At 32.8% G+C, this 14,065-nt stretch overlaps 3 protein-coding genes across 4 annotated transcripts; 1 reads left to right on the top strand and 2 right to left on the bottom strand.

Moving 5' to 3' along the window:
• Positions 1-32: 32 nt before the first annotated feature.
• LOC117209770 (SWI/SNF complex subunit SMARCC2) lies at positions 33-5,511 on the top strand. 2 transcript variants are annotated; one of them, XM_033452126.1, is made up of 7 exons: positions 33-427; positions 874-993; positions 1,067-1,180; positions 1,247-3,194; positions 3,291-3,601; positions 3,687-4,143; positions 4,834-5,511. In XM_033452126.1, exons 1-6 carry the CDS (start codon positions 311-313, stop codon positions 4,134-4,136), a joined length of 3,060 nt encoding a protein of 1,019 aa, XP_033308017.1. In that variant the 5' UTR covers positions 33-310; the 3' UTR covers positions 4,137-4,143; positions 4,834-5,511. The 2 variants fall into 2 exon arrangements, with proteins under 2 accessions (XP_033308017.1, XP_033308018.1); XM_033452127.1 differs by lacking the exons at positions 33-427; positions 874-993 and having other exon boundaries at positions 1,251-3,194.
• LOC117209772 lies at positions 4,342-6,745 on the bottom strand. Its single transcript, XM_033452129.1, has 4 exons — positions 6,082-6,745; positions 5,643-5,976; positions 4,818-5,023; positions 4,342-4,703 (listed from the first exon to the last, which is right to left on the bottom strand). Exons 1-4 carry the CDS (start codon positions 6,600-6,602, stop codon positions 4,481-4,483), a joined length of 1,284 nt encoding a protein of 427 aa, XP_033308020.1. The 5' UTR covers positions 6,603-6,745; the 3' UTR covers positions 4,342-4,480.
• Positions 6,746-7,065: 320 nt separating this feature from the next.
• Positions 7,066-10,127, bottom strand: LOC117209771 (protein PTCD3 homolog, mitochondrial). Its single transcript, XM_033452128.1, has 10 exons — positions 9,762-10,127; positions 9,519-9,624; positions 9,237-9,434; positions 8,905-9,152; positions 8,719-8,827; positions 8,310-8,643; positions 8,032-8,234; positions 7,622-7,954; positions 7,336-7,551; positions 7,066-7,227 (listed from the first exon to the last, which is right to left on the bottom strand). Exons 1-10 carry the CDS (start codon positions 9,788-9,790, stop codon positions 7,066-7,068), a joined length of 1,938 nt encoding a protein of 645 aa, XP_033308019.1. The 5' UTR covers positions 9,791-10,127.
• Between the last annotated feature and the right edge of the window lie 3,938 nt (positions 10,128-14,065).

The following is a 14,065-nucleotide window of genomic DNA, read 5'->3' as shown; positions in this document are numbered from 1 at the left end:
CATGTCTACCAACCTTTAAAGTCACTATCTGCTTCGTTCATGGTTAACAGTAAATATTATCAGATCGGTTAAGGTTATAAGTAACGAAAAACAAATATATATTTCTGAGTTTTTATTAGGAAATACTTATTTATAGACTGTAAAAGCCTATTTGATGTTGAAGAAAAAATTCACGAACGTAAATCGAAATATTCCTGTATTGGAATAATATGGCTAGAACCAACTTCAGAGGTGTGTCATGTTTGCAACAAACGCGGTGTTCTTTCTTGTAGTGCGTTCAACAATTTTTTAAGTTAATATTTCATAAAGGATGCTCGCGTTAGGACCTAAAAAGGACGGTGGACCCAATACGAAGTTTTTTGAGTCCCAAGAAATTCTTACACAACTCGATGGAGTTAAACAATGGCTTTTGAAAAACTGCAAAAAGGTACATCCAAACGCCCGGCGTCGAAGTATTTGGTCAACTGCTTACTAGTTTATGTGCTATATTAACAATCTTTTACTTTACTTTTTAATTATTCTATTATTCCATCTGTAATTTACTACGATTATATTTTTATTTTCGAATTAATATAAATAGTAAAAATAATAATAAAGGTTAATATCATATATAGATTAACTATTTGTTATATTTATTTTCTAATAAAATATTGCTTTTATGCACAGAAATGTCATTTTCATAATGTAGCATGTGAATATTTTATTTTATTTTATAAATTATATGTAGAATCACACATAAATGTATATATATATGATATTTATATATACCTAACTTAATTGAATGTTGTGTGTGTATATATATAATGAATATAAATATAATTGTTTGCACATCTTTTGATATTTGCCTTATACCTCTCTCAAATATCTTTTTAGTACGTTCAAACGGATCCTCCTACTAATAAAAGCTTAGCTACATTGATAGTACAATTACTGCAATTTCAAGAAGATAATTTAGGAAAGAATGTTTCAAAACCTCCAATGACAAGACTTCCTGTATGTATTTATTGGTTGATACAATGGAAAGTATCTTTTTTTAAACTAACCAAATCATTTATTAAATTTTCAGATGAAATGTTTCCTAGATTTTAAACCTGGAGGTGGACTATGTCATATTCTTGCTACAGCATATCGTTTTAAGCAAGAACAAGGATGGCGTCGATTTGACTTCCCTGTTGGAAAGGTAAGTATGATATTATAAACATAATTTAACAATTCTTTACACATACAAATAAATGTTGTTTTTTAGTCAGGATCTCGTATGGACAGAACAGTGGAAATGTTAATGGCAGCTGAACGAGCCTTGGTACAAAATCGTTGTATGATTATACCAAGTGTATATGTTAGACCTGATGTAGACAAATCAACTGCTGCGAAAGTAAAAGAAGCAGTTCGTCGACATCAAGGTAGTATTGTTGAAAATGAAGCAGATGCGACACACATAATTTACCCCCCGGTTGACCCTATGGAAGAAGAGTATGCACGGCCTTGCATGAGACGAGAAAGATCTGTTCTTCTTCATTGGTATTATTTCCCAGATAGTTACGATTCTTGGACTGCATTGGATCTTCCTTGGGATTTTCCAGAAGGCACGCTTACAAATACAAACATGAAATCGATATACAAAGTATCAGCAACGTGGGCGTTAGATTTAGATCAATATAACGAATGGATGAACGAAGAAGACTATGAAATAGATGAAAATGGTCAAAAAAAAATACATAAATACCGACTTTCCGTAGAAGATTTAATGGCTCAGCCATCTCATCCTCCGCCTTCAGCAAAAAAACCAAAACGGAAACGATCTCCTAGTCCATCACCGAAACCGGGAAAGCGTAAAAGCGCAAGAGGGCCATCAGGTGTCCAGAGTACTTCGTCTTCGTCGTCACTTACGGCTCCAAAAAAATCACGCGGCGGCGGCGAAGAGGAAGATGATCTCACCCAAGGAATGGAAGATCCACCGGCGGAACCTCGGATTGTAGAAGTAGTTGCAACTCCTACAAATCCTCCTGTAACTGGTCAAGGTAACATTCCAACAAGCGGCACTGCTTTGACTACAACAGGCAGTAAAAAACAAGACAACGAGCTTCAGCCGCTCAAATCTGGTAATATGGCAGACTTAGACGAACCTATGGAAGGAGATAAGGGAAGTTCTCAAAGTACTCAAGATAGGGAAGAACGAGACGCAAGCAAAGAAAGAGGAGAAGGAAATAAAGGAGACGAACCAGAAGATAATGTTACTGAACAAACACATCATATAGTTGTCCCTAGTTATTCTGCTTGGTTTGATTATAATTCGATTCATACTATAGAAAAGAGAGCTTTATCTGAGTTTTTTAATGGTAAAAATAAATCTAAAACACCGGAAATTTATCTTGCATACAGAAATTTTATGATTGACACGTACAGATTAAATCCTACAGAGTACATTACATCGACAGCTTGTAGACGTAACTTAGCAGGCGATGTTTGTGCAATTATGCGTGTGCATGCGTTTTTGGAACAATGGGGACTTATTAACTACCAGGTAGATGCAGAATCAAGACCGACACCCATGGGACCACCTCCGACATCACATTTCCATGTATTATCAGATACTCCATCAGGTTTAGCCCCGGTTAATCCAAACCCTCCGAAGACACCACAGCCTTCTGCTGCGAAGACATTACTCGATTTAGAAAAAAAGTCATCCAGCTTGGGAACAGAGGAGAAAGCCTCAGCTGGTGTGATGGCAAATTTTGGATTAAAAATCGATCAGTATTCGAGAAAACCAGCAGTTTTGAAAAACAAACAAGCTGCTGGCGCTACTCGCGATTGGACAGAACAAGAAACGCTTTTACTATTAGAAGGACTAGAATTACACAAAGATGATTGGAACAAAGTTTGCGAACATGTTGGTTCGAGAACGCAGGATGAATGTATCTTACATTTCTTACGACTTCCAATAGAAGATCCATATTTAGAAGAAGGTGGACCAGAAGGCTTGGGTCCATTAGCTTATCAACCAGTACCATTTTCTAAAGCTGGCAATCCAGTTATGAGTACTGTAGCATTTTTGGCTTCGGTCGTTGATCCCAGAGTTGCAGCAAGTGCAGCTAAAGCTGCTATGGAAGAATTTGCAGCCATTAAGGACCAAGTACCAGCAGCTTTATTAGATCAACACTTGAGGAATGTTCAAGCTAGTGCTAACTCTGATGGTAATTAATTCTTTTCCTATTCTTTTCTTATCACAACAGAGTATTGAATAACGTTGATTAATATCTTGAAATAATAATTATTTTTCAATTATTTAGGTAAGTTTGATCCAGCTGCAGGACTAGCACAATCAGGTATAGCTGGAACAGGTCCACCCGAACCCCCGGACGATACAACACCACCTTCAACTACTGGAAACGTTCCAGCAACAGTGGCCACATCTCCACATTCGGCAACAACAGCTTCTATGGAAATGAAAAAGGAGGAACAAGAAAAACCTAAAGAATCTGAAATTGAGCAAAGTCAATTAGATATAACTAAAAAGGAAGATGAACTAAAAGAAACTGAAGAAGATACAAAATCAACTATGGATGCTGAAACTATGGAGGCGAAAGAAAAGAAAGACAAGGTAAACTATTATTTTACGATGTCATCTTTATTAAATATTATTATATTTATGCATTGTCTATTGTCATCTTTTTTCTTTGTTATAGGTGGTGCGAGACGCTCAACTCCAGTCTGCAGCCGCAGCAGCGTTAGCGGCAGCTGCCGTTAAAGCAAAGCATTTGGCAGCTGTAGAAGAACGTAAAATTAAATCTTTAGTAGCGTTGCTTGTTGAGACACAAATGAAAAAATTGGAAATTAAATTACGTCATTTTGAAGAGCTGGAAACTACGATGGAACGAGAACGCGAAGGTCTCGAATATCAACGACAACAACTTATTACAGAAAGGCAACAGTTTCATTTAGAACAATTAAAAGCCGCAGAATTCAGAGCTAGGCAACAAGCGCATCAGCGTTTAGCCCAAGAACAGCAACAGCAACAACAAAATCAACACCCTACATGGCAACCTACTGCACAGCAACAACAACAACAGCAGCCACCGAGTCCACAACCACCGGCTCAACAGCCACCACCGCACACACCTCCGCAACAGGCATAAATTTTTTGTAAGTTACATATCATATTTATAAATTTTAACTATTGACCAGCGTAATAGTGTAATATTTTATCGTATGTTGATAGAAAGTATGAACATAGAATTTTCAAGTATAGTATTTTTGCAATATAGAATAATGTTCATTTTATTTCCTCTCATTTAATATAACTAGATATTTTTATAGACTTTCGTGCCATAAAAATGCCAATTTTTATCGAAATTTACATAATTTAAACGCGTATAAACATATACATAAGATTACGCGATGACGATTACAATTCATTTGTTTTGTAGCCATGTAAGAAAAATATTCGAATAATATTCATAAAGATTTCGTATGATTCAATCTATAAAGCATGATTATGAACCAGTTCTAAAACTAGATCAGTCATAAGTCGTGCACATTCGGCTCCTCCTCGTGGCGGTACTCGAGCGCTTTGCTTCCCTTTACTTGTTTCTGATTCTTCATATAAATCTGGAGCTTCGTTGCTTTCGCATGTACTAATTGGCAAAATATCCAATGCAAGCCCTGCACCGAATCGGCCGCATCGTCGCATTTCTTCGTTTAATCTGTACATGATAAATAGAATAGGAAGATTAGAGGATGCACTAAGAGTAATCGTTTACAAAGTTTATCTGTTATCTTTTTCAACTTATGGACATATTGCACATGATATTACTTACAGTTCCCACATTACAGATGGATCTATTGGTGGCTGTTTTGGATTAAGCGTATGTAACGAAGACATCAGATGGAAATGATAATGTTGAAGGAGCTGTGTCATGTGCGCTCGTCTAATCTCTCCATTTGCACAGCAATACAACAAATTCGCAAGATCAAGAGCAAGTGAACCAACTCGAGATAGTTGAAAATCAACTAAATAGACATCCTGTAAAGTCATAGCATTAATCGTAATTTAAGATTTGACCCACTTAAATTGTACTATGTCCGATTTCTATTTCCTAGGTTAATCTAATCGAAATTCAATCAATATTGATATTCATGTTCGAATTATTTTTGCTTCGTAAACGAAGTAAAAAACTAAGATAAATATTTTTACACTATACTTATGCCTGTGCTTTCTTTTTTCTTGTTTTAATAAATTTTAGTAAGTATAGAAATAGAATTTATAAAAATCCCAACTATATAAATAATGGCAAAACATGATTTAGTTATACCATCAAGTATGATAACTGACTTGACTGAATCTGAATAATTTCTATTTTTATGAAATAGAAATTTTATGAATTACAAGTGTTTTTGCTTTAACATTATTAAAATGCTACTTGTACAAGACAATTGGTAAGAAGCGGAAAGAACGCAATATCTAAAAATCTTATAAATTAATGAGTAATAAAATTATACCGAGAAACGTTATTTCTTGATTCTTCGATTCCTACATAGTAGAATTATACAACGTACGCGTGTACACACGACACTTTTTGTACATTTTGATACAACAATATGTGTAAATAAGATATTAAATATTATCTACATATAATACTTACTTCTTCATCTGGATTAGTCGAATCATCTTTAAATAAAAAATTATTAGTCCAACAATCACCATGACAAAAAACTGTAAGAGGACCTTGCATGGCTGCAATTTCGCTCATGGTACGAAAAAATACATCATCGTTAAGAAATGCTCGTAATTTCTCCATTATCTCGAGTCTCTTGGATTCCATGTGAGGAGGAAAACCATCAGAAACCATTCTAATGGCATTCTTAGCAGCAACATGATAATATTGACGATACCAATCCTCATTTTCTGTTCGAAAAAGGGCTTCTTGTATACCTTGACCTCTATTTGGATCTGTCAGTCTTGCAAATTCTTCCGGCCTTGTACATCCATACGTACACATTAATATACACACTTATATAAAGATATAATAATATAATATAATAATAAAAAAAAAGAGGGAAAGATAACATTATTTGACTTGCCTCGTTTCTCTAAGAGTTAGGCTGAGCGCATGAAAACCAGCTAAAGCTTTCAACGTTCGTTTCAAATGCTCAAGTTGTAATCCTTTTCTTCTGTCTTCCATTTTAAAGCCTCTTTCTCGTAAATCTTCCATAACAATAAGATCAATTCGCGCCGCGTATATTTTTGCGACTCCTCCAAAAACTTCTTTACCATTTGTTTGTAATTCATTCAGAGCGGGCCACACATGCGTATAAAATGCTACTTCGTTTTGAAATAGAAGTTCGCTTTTAAAAGCTTCACGATGTTCTCTTGATCGAGGTAAAACTTTGTAAATAATCGCACGTTCATAATTGATCCATTCACGATTTTTTACTTGTTTTCGACCTTTTGCTCGAATACGATACAGCATAGATGTATAATTGTCACCTCTTCCTGAACCGAGTTCTTCTTTCAAACTGGTAATTTCCACATCAGGTTCATCCTTTGTTATTAATTCACGCACAGATTCTAACGTAAGACTCACGTGTCCTTCCTCATCCATCACTCTGATACTAAGGATAAAAGTTATAACTTTTAAAAACTGTGAAGAAGAAATCAGAAGAAGAAATTTCGTGTATTTTTAAGATTCTTGAATCAATAAATATCGTAACACTTTAGCCTTTGAACGTGGACGAATGAGTTATGATGTTAAGCTACGATGCAGGAAATAAGTATTTGAGTGACGAGAGAATAGTACCTCCCACTGTCGCACAGCATAATTTATTAATCGTAAGTACCCTAACTAGAGGGGCAAGGACGTTAATACATATCAATCACGCATGTAATTTCTATTCTTTGAATGACAAATTGATTGAAATATACACATATAACACAAATTTAATGAAGAAATTGAGTCAGTTTTATAAATTTTATATAGTTCAATGCAACATTTAGATTTACAATTGCAAGAACAATAACAAAGAAAGAGAGTACGTAATTACATAATTAACATAATTGTTTCGTAATTAATTTGATTTTTCGGTATTAGAGGAATTTAATGCTTCCGCCCCAACTAAATCAATCAATTCCTTGCGATAAGCATCCGTTAATTGTGGAAGATTGTGTAATTCTGTGGCCATTTTAGCAATATCTGGAAATCCTGAATTTACAGAATACTCGAGAATAAGCTGTAAAGATAAATGCCTTAAAGTTACACTTTAAATTCGAAGAAGCTAAACTAACTCTAACAAACTAACTAACAAACTAAAATTAATTATAAATATGAATATACGTACAAAAGCTCCCAAAATACATTCTTTTGAAATATAACTTTCAAATAATTCATTCACTTGTTTTTCTTTCATTGTTGGAAGAAATAAATCTGATTCTTTAACAATATATGTCAAAACTTCAATACTCTCTTCTATACGACCACCATGCAACAATATTGCTGCTATACAAGCTGTTGTGGCATTTTCAAGTGGAGAATATGTTCCTCGTTTTGTCTCTGTCTGTCAATAGCAAATTGTTTATTTTTATTACATGTACTTTTTTGTCATTTACTATTATAAACAAACCAACCTGGATAGCTTGCCAACAATCCCAAGCTGCATCCATAAAAACCGTTTTTAAAGGTGAATCAGCAGGTAAAACATCCATTTTCATTAAAGATAATACTTCAAGTTTCAATGAAAGGTCTGTGTAACATAGACTATGTATGTCTAACCATAATCTCTGTAGATATTTCACTACAATTGCTGGTGAATGATGTTTTAAATGTTGTACGATTTCTAGAAAACAGCGTGTTGTTGGCACATATATGTTTGGAACAAGTTTTTTGTAAAATTCGAAAAACTCATCAACTGTACTTGTTGATAATACTAATGATATATACGAAACGTAATAACTGGTTTCCTATATAAAAAGCTTTAATATAAAAGGGCACTAAATTGTATCATCTAATACAAATACTTAAATTAAAGAAACCATACTATTCCAGCAGATGAAATGAAATTATAATTGTCTCCTGTCAGAAGAAGCTTATGAATCATATCACCAGCTTCTCTATTGCAGAAAGTAGAAGCCATATACATAGCATGTTTAAAAAATTTATCATCCATTGGATCTTCAATACTAAAACTTCTATTTTCTATTGAGCGTAGAATATCTACGAAACTAGCTTGCGCATTTTTATCTGTAAGAGAGGGATATAATTAACTATTGTAAATAAATAAAATTTAAAAAAAAATCATTAATAAGCTATAATTACTGTTTTGCGTAGATATAATTATAATATAATAATACGATGCTAGCGAAAATTTTATATTCATTCGTTTGAAGTCCATAATCAAACGGAATGCAATATCTTCATCATTCTTCATTTGTACTCTAATCACATTAAGGGCAGCATTCAATGTTCTAACATTTGGTTTAATCCTTTTCTTATTTATTGTATTAAGAATATCCAAAAGATGTTTCATTTTCAGTTCATGCTTATAACCAAAATTTTCTGGAATCAGCGTCAATAAATAATTGTAAGTAGTAATATTTAATGGAATATCTTTCTCTTTGCATTCGTTGTACAATATCCAGGCTTCATTTATCTAAGAACATAAATTTTAAATGTATTATGTGATAAAAATATACAAAAATTCGTTCAGAAATTAAAGTTAATATACTCTTGAATGTTTTGCTAAACCACATATCATAGCGTTATAAGCTGCTGCTGCTGTTGAAGAATCTTGCGTTTTTAAAAATTCAAACAGTTCATTGATTTCTGGCTTATACCTAAAATATGAAACTGTTGAAAATAGTAAAATGTAAGTGTGATTCTCTATTTTCATTATCTTTTTTTTACTACTTACTGCCAAACATATTTATCCTGCTTTGTAGTAAACCACTCTTCTAAACGTGAATTACTCTGTGAATTGATTTCATTGTTATAAAAACACAATAATTCTAAAAGTATTTGTTTTGTATCATTAGAAACATTATAGTCTAACAACTTATAGATATGCAAAGCATCAGGCACTATACGCTTGGATATGGTATGTAGAAGTATTTCTTCTGATACTTGACTTTTATCAGTATATATTGGGAGTGGTGTAAATGCCTTAAATACAAATTAAAAATTACTTATGTTTAAATACACCAAATATAATATATGCATATTATATCAATACTAAATAACACATACTTCAATTTCTGGCTCTGAGAGATGTTTTGGAAACAAATCTCTGTGTTCATTATGAATCCATTTTGCAGCTTTTCTGCCTGCCTCATATGATAATGCAAAAGAACGATACTCTGTTCTCCTCAGTGGATATAAATAAGGATCATCATGGTACAAATAACTGATGTTACCAGAATCTTTTGGTATTGTCTGTTCAAGAACCTTTTAAAAAAGGTACAAATAACAAAGTTGATATATATTTCCCTTGATATATTTTCTACAAAAGTAAATTTTTAGTATATTTACCTCTAAAATATCCGTAGGACCACGTTGTATTCTAGCTGGTATTTTAACTTTAGAATTTGATACTGATAATGAAGATTTTAACCTTTTTAACTCGACACATGAAGTCCTGTGAAACAAATAATTTATTGATATTGGGGAGAGGAGGGGGGGAATAATATGATATGTATTATTTAACAAATAATAATATTCTTAATCTTTTTACCAACTTGAATAAATTATTTCATTGTAGTAAACATTACTAACCTATCTAAAAGATATCTGAGACGATTCATTATGAATACCTTGATTAAATACTGTTTATAATACAAAATCGTATTATTTAAATATTATATAATATGTAGTTGAAAATCGCAAAAGTTAAGACGTGACATATACATTTGTCTGTGAAATTCTGTGTACTGTGTCTCTCAAATAATTGCAACAAAAACATGTGTATAATACGAAAGCGAAGTTTACGACACGCTTTTATCGTTTCTACTTGAACTGACTTGGACATCTATTTGGTTGCCTATGTGCAGGCTTTACTTTTTTTTGTATTTACAAAATTAGATAAATTAAGAATGTTATAAAAGTTTTATCGAAAAATTTTTACAATTTTATAAATTTCTACTTAATTTGAATTCGATATAGCATTACATTACATATTACGAAATACTATTTTAATATTCTATCACACTACTGAATTTTGATCTTTTAGTTGCAGTTATATCTTTATAATAAAATAAATCAATTATTTGAATATAAGATTAGAAAAATTTCGAATAAAATAGTAGAACATAAAGGAATATTAAAAAATTTTACTTTTCATAAAAAGTAAATTTTAGAACATTGATTGTGCGTATTTATTTATAACAATAATTTGTATTTCTAAATTTTCTTATATTAAATTGATCAAATAATGATGCAGTTTATAAAACAAATCGAATATTAATTGATATTTAACGAAATGATCGACATTGATTGTTTTGAATGTAAAACATTTCAAAAGTAATCTTTCATGAAAAAAATTTGCAGAACTTCAATATGAAAAATAGACAAATTTACTATTTGCTATTATTTAAATATTGTTATGCAGAAAGATTACATAAACAAAATTATAGATGAATAACAGCATATATATATTTAGATTGTGATTAAAATAATAATGTACAAAATAAAACAAAATCGATCGTAAAACTGACCGTAAAACACTGCAGAAAATATGGAACATTCTAATGGAAGATGGAACGTGTAAAGAAAAATTTCCTTAAGAAATATATTCAACCCTTTCTTATTAAATGCTTCGCCCATCATTTTTATCTCTGGTTTTATAAGAACATCATATATACATATATACATATGTATATGTAATAGATGAATATGGCAGCTGCACCGTCGTATCTACAAGATAGAGATTCATTTCTTTCAGCGCATTTATTGTTTAGCATATGAATAGTAAATACACGTATACGTGTACATATATACGTATGGATGTTGAAGTATACCCTTTGGCATATTACAAAGAATTGAATAAAGTTTATAAGGAAGCCAAAACCAGTCCGCGAAGAGAAGCAGTTCTCTGCCGTGAGAATATGCGTGCGCGTAAACGTGTTAACATGTAATTGTATGTGCATGTACGTATACTATATAGTGCTCACATAGGGAAGAAGCCAGGTGTTTTATTTCAAACCGTGGGACTCTTAAAAGGGGATGCTTACACCACGTCTTCTACTTGAAGAATATGAATGAAAAACAAAATTCGTGTTTCACCGACCAACAAGAGAAACGACATTAGCTCGACTACTTTCATTGTATTTTCTTATTCGATCGAACGTAACTTAACCCCTAGTCCTCTCGTTTTTCCCTTCTTCTCTTTTCAGCTAATTTCCTCTTTTCCTTGTATTTCACTACAGTAAAAAAAATCAAACCGTACTTTAGTATGAATTTTTAAGCAACAATACATATCATATTGTATTTGTATTACTTAGGAAGATGAACAAAGAAATATCGAATCTATCATTGTCCATCACTTTCTTCTGTTCTATTCTTGGTCGAATCATTCATGAATTTAACGAATTCGATCGTGAGAGAATGATACTATGAAAAAGGAAAATTGATTCCTTTTCGTTTACAATTACAAATAAATTTTTAACGATCTTTAACGGTACTAAAGTTCAAATCATCCAATAATTATCGACTTCTAGAAGCTTATGTATATGATCTGTAATTTACTGAACGAAACAATAATATGGATTAGTAAATATATAGATATAAGTAGAAATTAATAGAGTAAAAGTTCTCAACTTATTCATCGATTTTTAATTTTTATTGCAATATACTTTAAAACTAAGAGAAAGAAATTTTTGCGATATTAGGATTAGGATGATGAATTTAAGATAAAACGAACTTAATTTTTTCAACGTTTTTTATTATTCCATTTCACACATAAATTTTATCTAATTGTGAAGAATATGTACATTTAAGATTTGTAATGTAAAATTTGACATCTGTCACTAAAATCTAATATATTTTAGATGTTACATGCCACTTATTTGGATATACCCAAATGTAATATACGTAGTATACGTAATATAAGGAATTGAGGGCATTTTGTCCTGTCCATTTTTATTTCTAAATAAAACGAATATCGATATACATAAATAAACAGTATATTTTTATAGTAACAAAAGATAAAGATTTTGTGTACATTATTAGCTTTTCGAAGAATGAATAATCTGGAGGATATTTTAGTCCGGTATCGGAAGCGCAACAGATGATAGGTCGAATAGATCTAGCAGGCCGGGACGAGTGCAATTTGATCTAACCTTCAACAAATAATGCCCACATCCCAACCTGTTAGTATCCTCGACGAATTTAGGTAAAATGATTACCATCGTCTTCTTGTTAATCCTTTCTCCATTAATATTCATCGATCGTTGTTTGTTTCTGTCTTCTACGATGAAATATAATGCATTCCGATAGGCCGGGACAAGTGCAATATTGAGAATTATATTATAAAACATTGTCACAAATCTCGGCCTATCTTCTATGCAAAATAACAGATTTTCTCGTGCCAAGATAAGTTACAATAGAACAATGAAATTTATATGTGCAGCGAGGTTACGTAAACAATTGTTTATATAAAACATTTGCTTCTATTAGGTTATAAGGAAAGTTGTGTAATGATTGGAAACAAAAGCCTTCATCGAATCTTTGTGTAAACACGTGCTCTTGAAAAAACCACTATCTTACAATCAGGTATTTTCACACAATCTCTTCGATTCGGTCTTCAAATTAGTCATTTCCAAATCAAAGAGAACTCTATCCATTTTAATTCATTTATGTTATGAATTATGATAGATCGTGTGCTAGTGTTATTTTGTACACGAGTTTGGGTCCACTACAGCTTCGTGCACAAATATTACGTAGAAACCGGGTACGATTAACATACAAGGTACGCGCCGTATAATTTTAAGTCAAACATTATTCGAACACTTTAATTTAATATTAAGACTTAAATTTAAAGGAAGGTCTTATAATTTTCTTGGTTAATCTTCACGCACATACCTACGACGCACATTCGATCAAACGGCTTTCTACAGTTTCGGTAACTACAATTTTCAACAAGCCATTTCCTCGATCTTGCCTCTTTTCGAACACGATAAAATAAAATAGCAGGTAGATAGTGTTTGCAGTCCGCTACTCAGTAACCGTCACAGACATATCGCAGTGAGTAATACACATTTTGACAAAAACACGTTGCCGGTGTACACCCTAACCCCCAAATCAAAATAAATGACGTCCTTCACCGGTTGCCAATATCCCGCGCTACGGTTATCCTCTCTTCCTTACCCCTCGTCACGTCCAATGTTTTGTCCCGTTTCGTCCCGTTTCGTCTCTCATCTAGTTGGAAAGTGCGATGTAAACGTCGTAAAATCGACGTAGAAAACCAAACGATCCGAGTTTATTCGTCCACTGCACGACACTATCGACAAAATACAACGTATGTATCACGATTTATTTTAGAACAATACATTGATGATAACTACGACGACAACGGTAATAATAATATTAGCGATTACAATAACAAGACGTAAACTTCTTTCGTTGAGCTCGTGTTTCTGGAGAAGGAAGCACGAAAGACGTGACAACATCCCACCCAGAGAGTTCTCGACAAACTGCTGCTCGTGACCAGGTGTCTCTTCTCTTTATTCCTTTTGGGTCCCAAGTACATGAAAGCCCCCAGCTATATAGGTACCCCTAAGGGTCGATGGTGGGGGCTTATTCTTATTTAACAGCAACGAAGCAGGAACACCAGCAACAACCAACTTTAAAGCTTCCCTCTTTTTCTTTTTCGTGTCCTTTTCTCGATCTCTTTTTACTCTCCGTCTTTCTCCGTCAGTTTCTACCTTCAATTCTTCCAACTTCCTCCCCTTTTCTTCTCCCATTTGCTATCCCTTTCTCTTCCTCCCTTTCTTTTCCCTTCCGTCACCTTCCTTCTACTTTCTTGTTACCTATCTCTTTCTCCTATTTATTCGAGTGGCTTTATTCTTTCTTTCTATCTTACG

This window comes from Bombus bifarius, unplaced genomic scaffold, assembly GCF_011952205.1.
Source record: "Bombus bifarius isolate JDL3187 unplaced genomic scaffold, Bbif_JDL3187 scf7180000008194, whole genome shotgun sequence".
NCBI lineage: Eukaryota > Metazoa > Arthropoda > Insecta > Hymenoptera > Apidae > Bombus > Bombus bifarius.
Note: the sequence above shows the minus strand (reverse complement) of the source record. Positions and strands in the feature narration are given on the sequence as shown.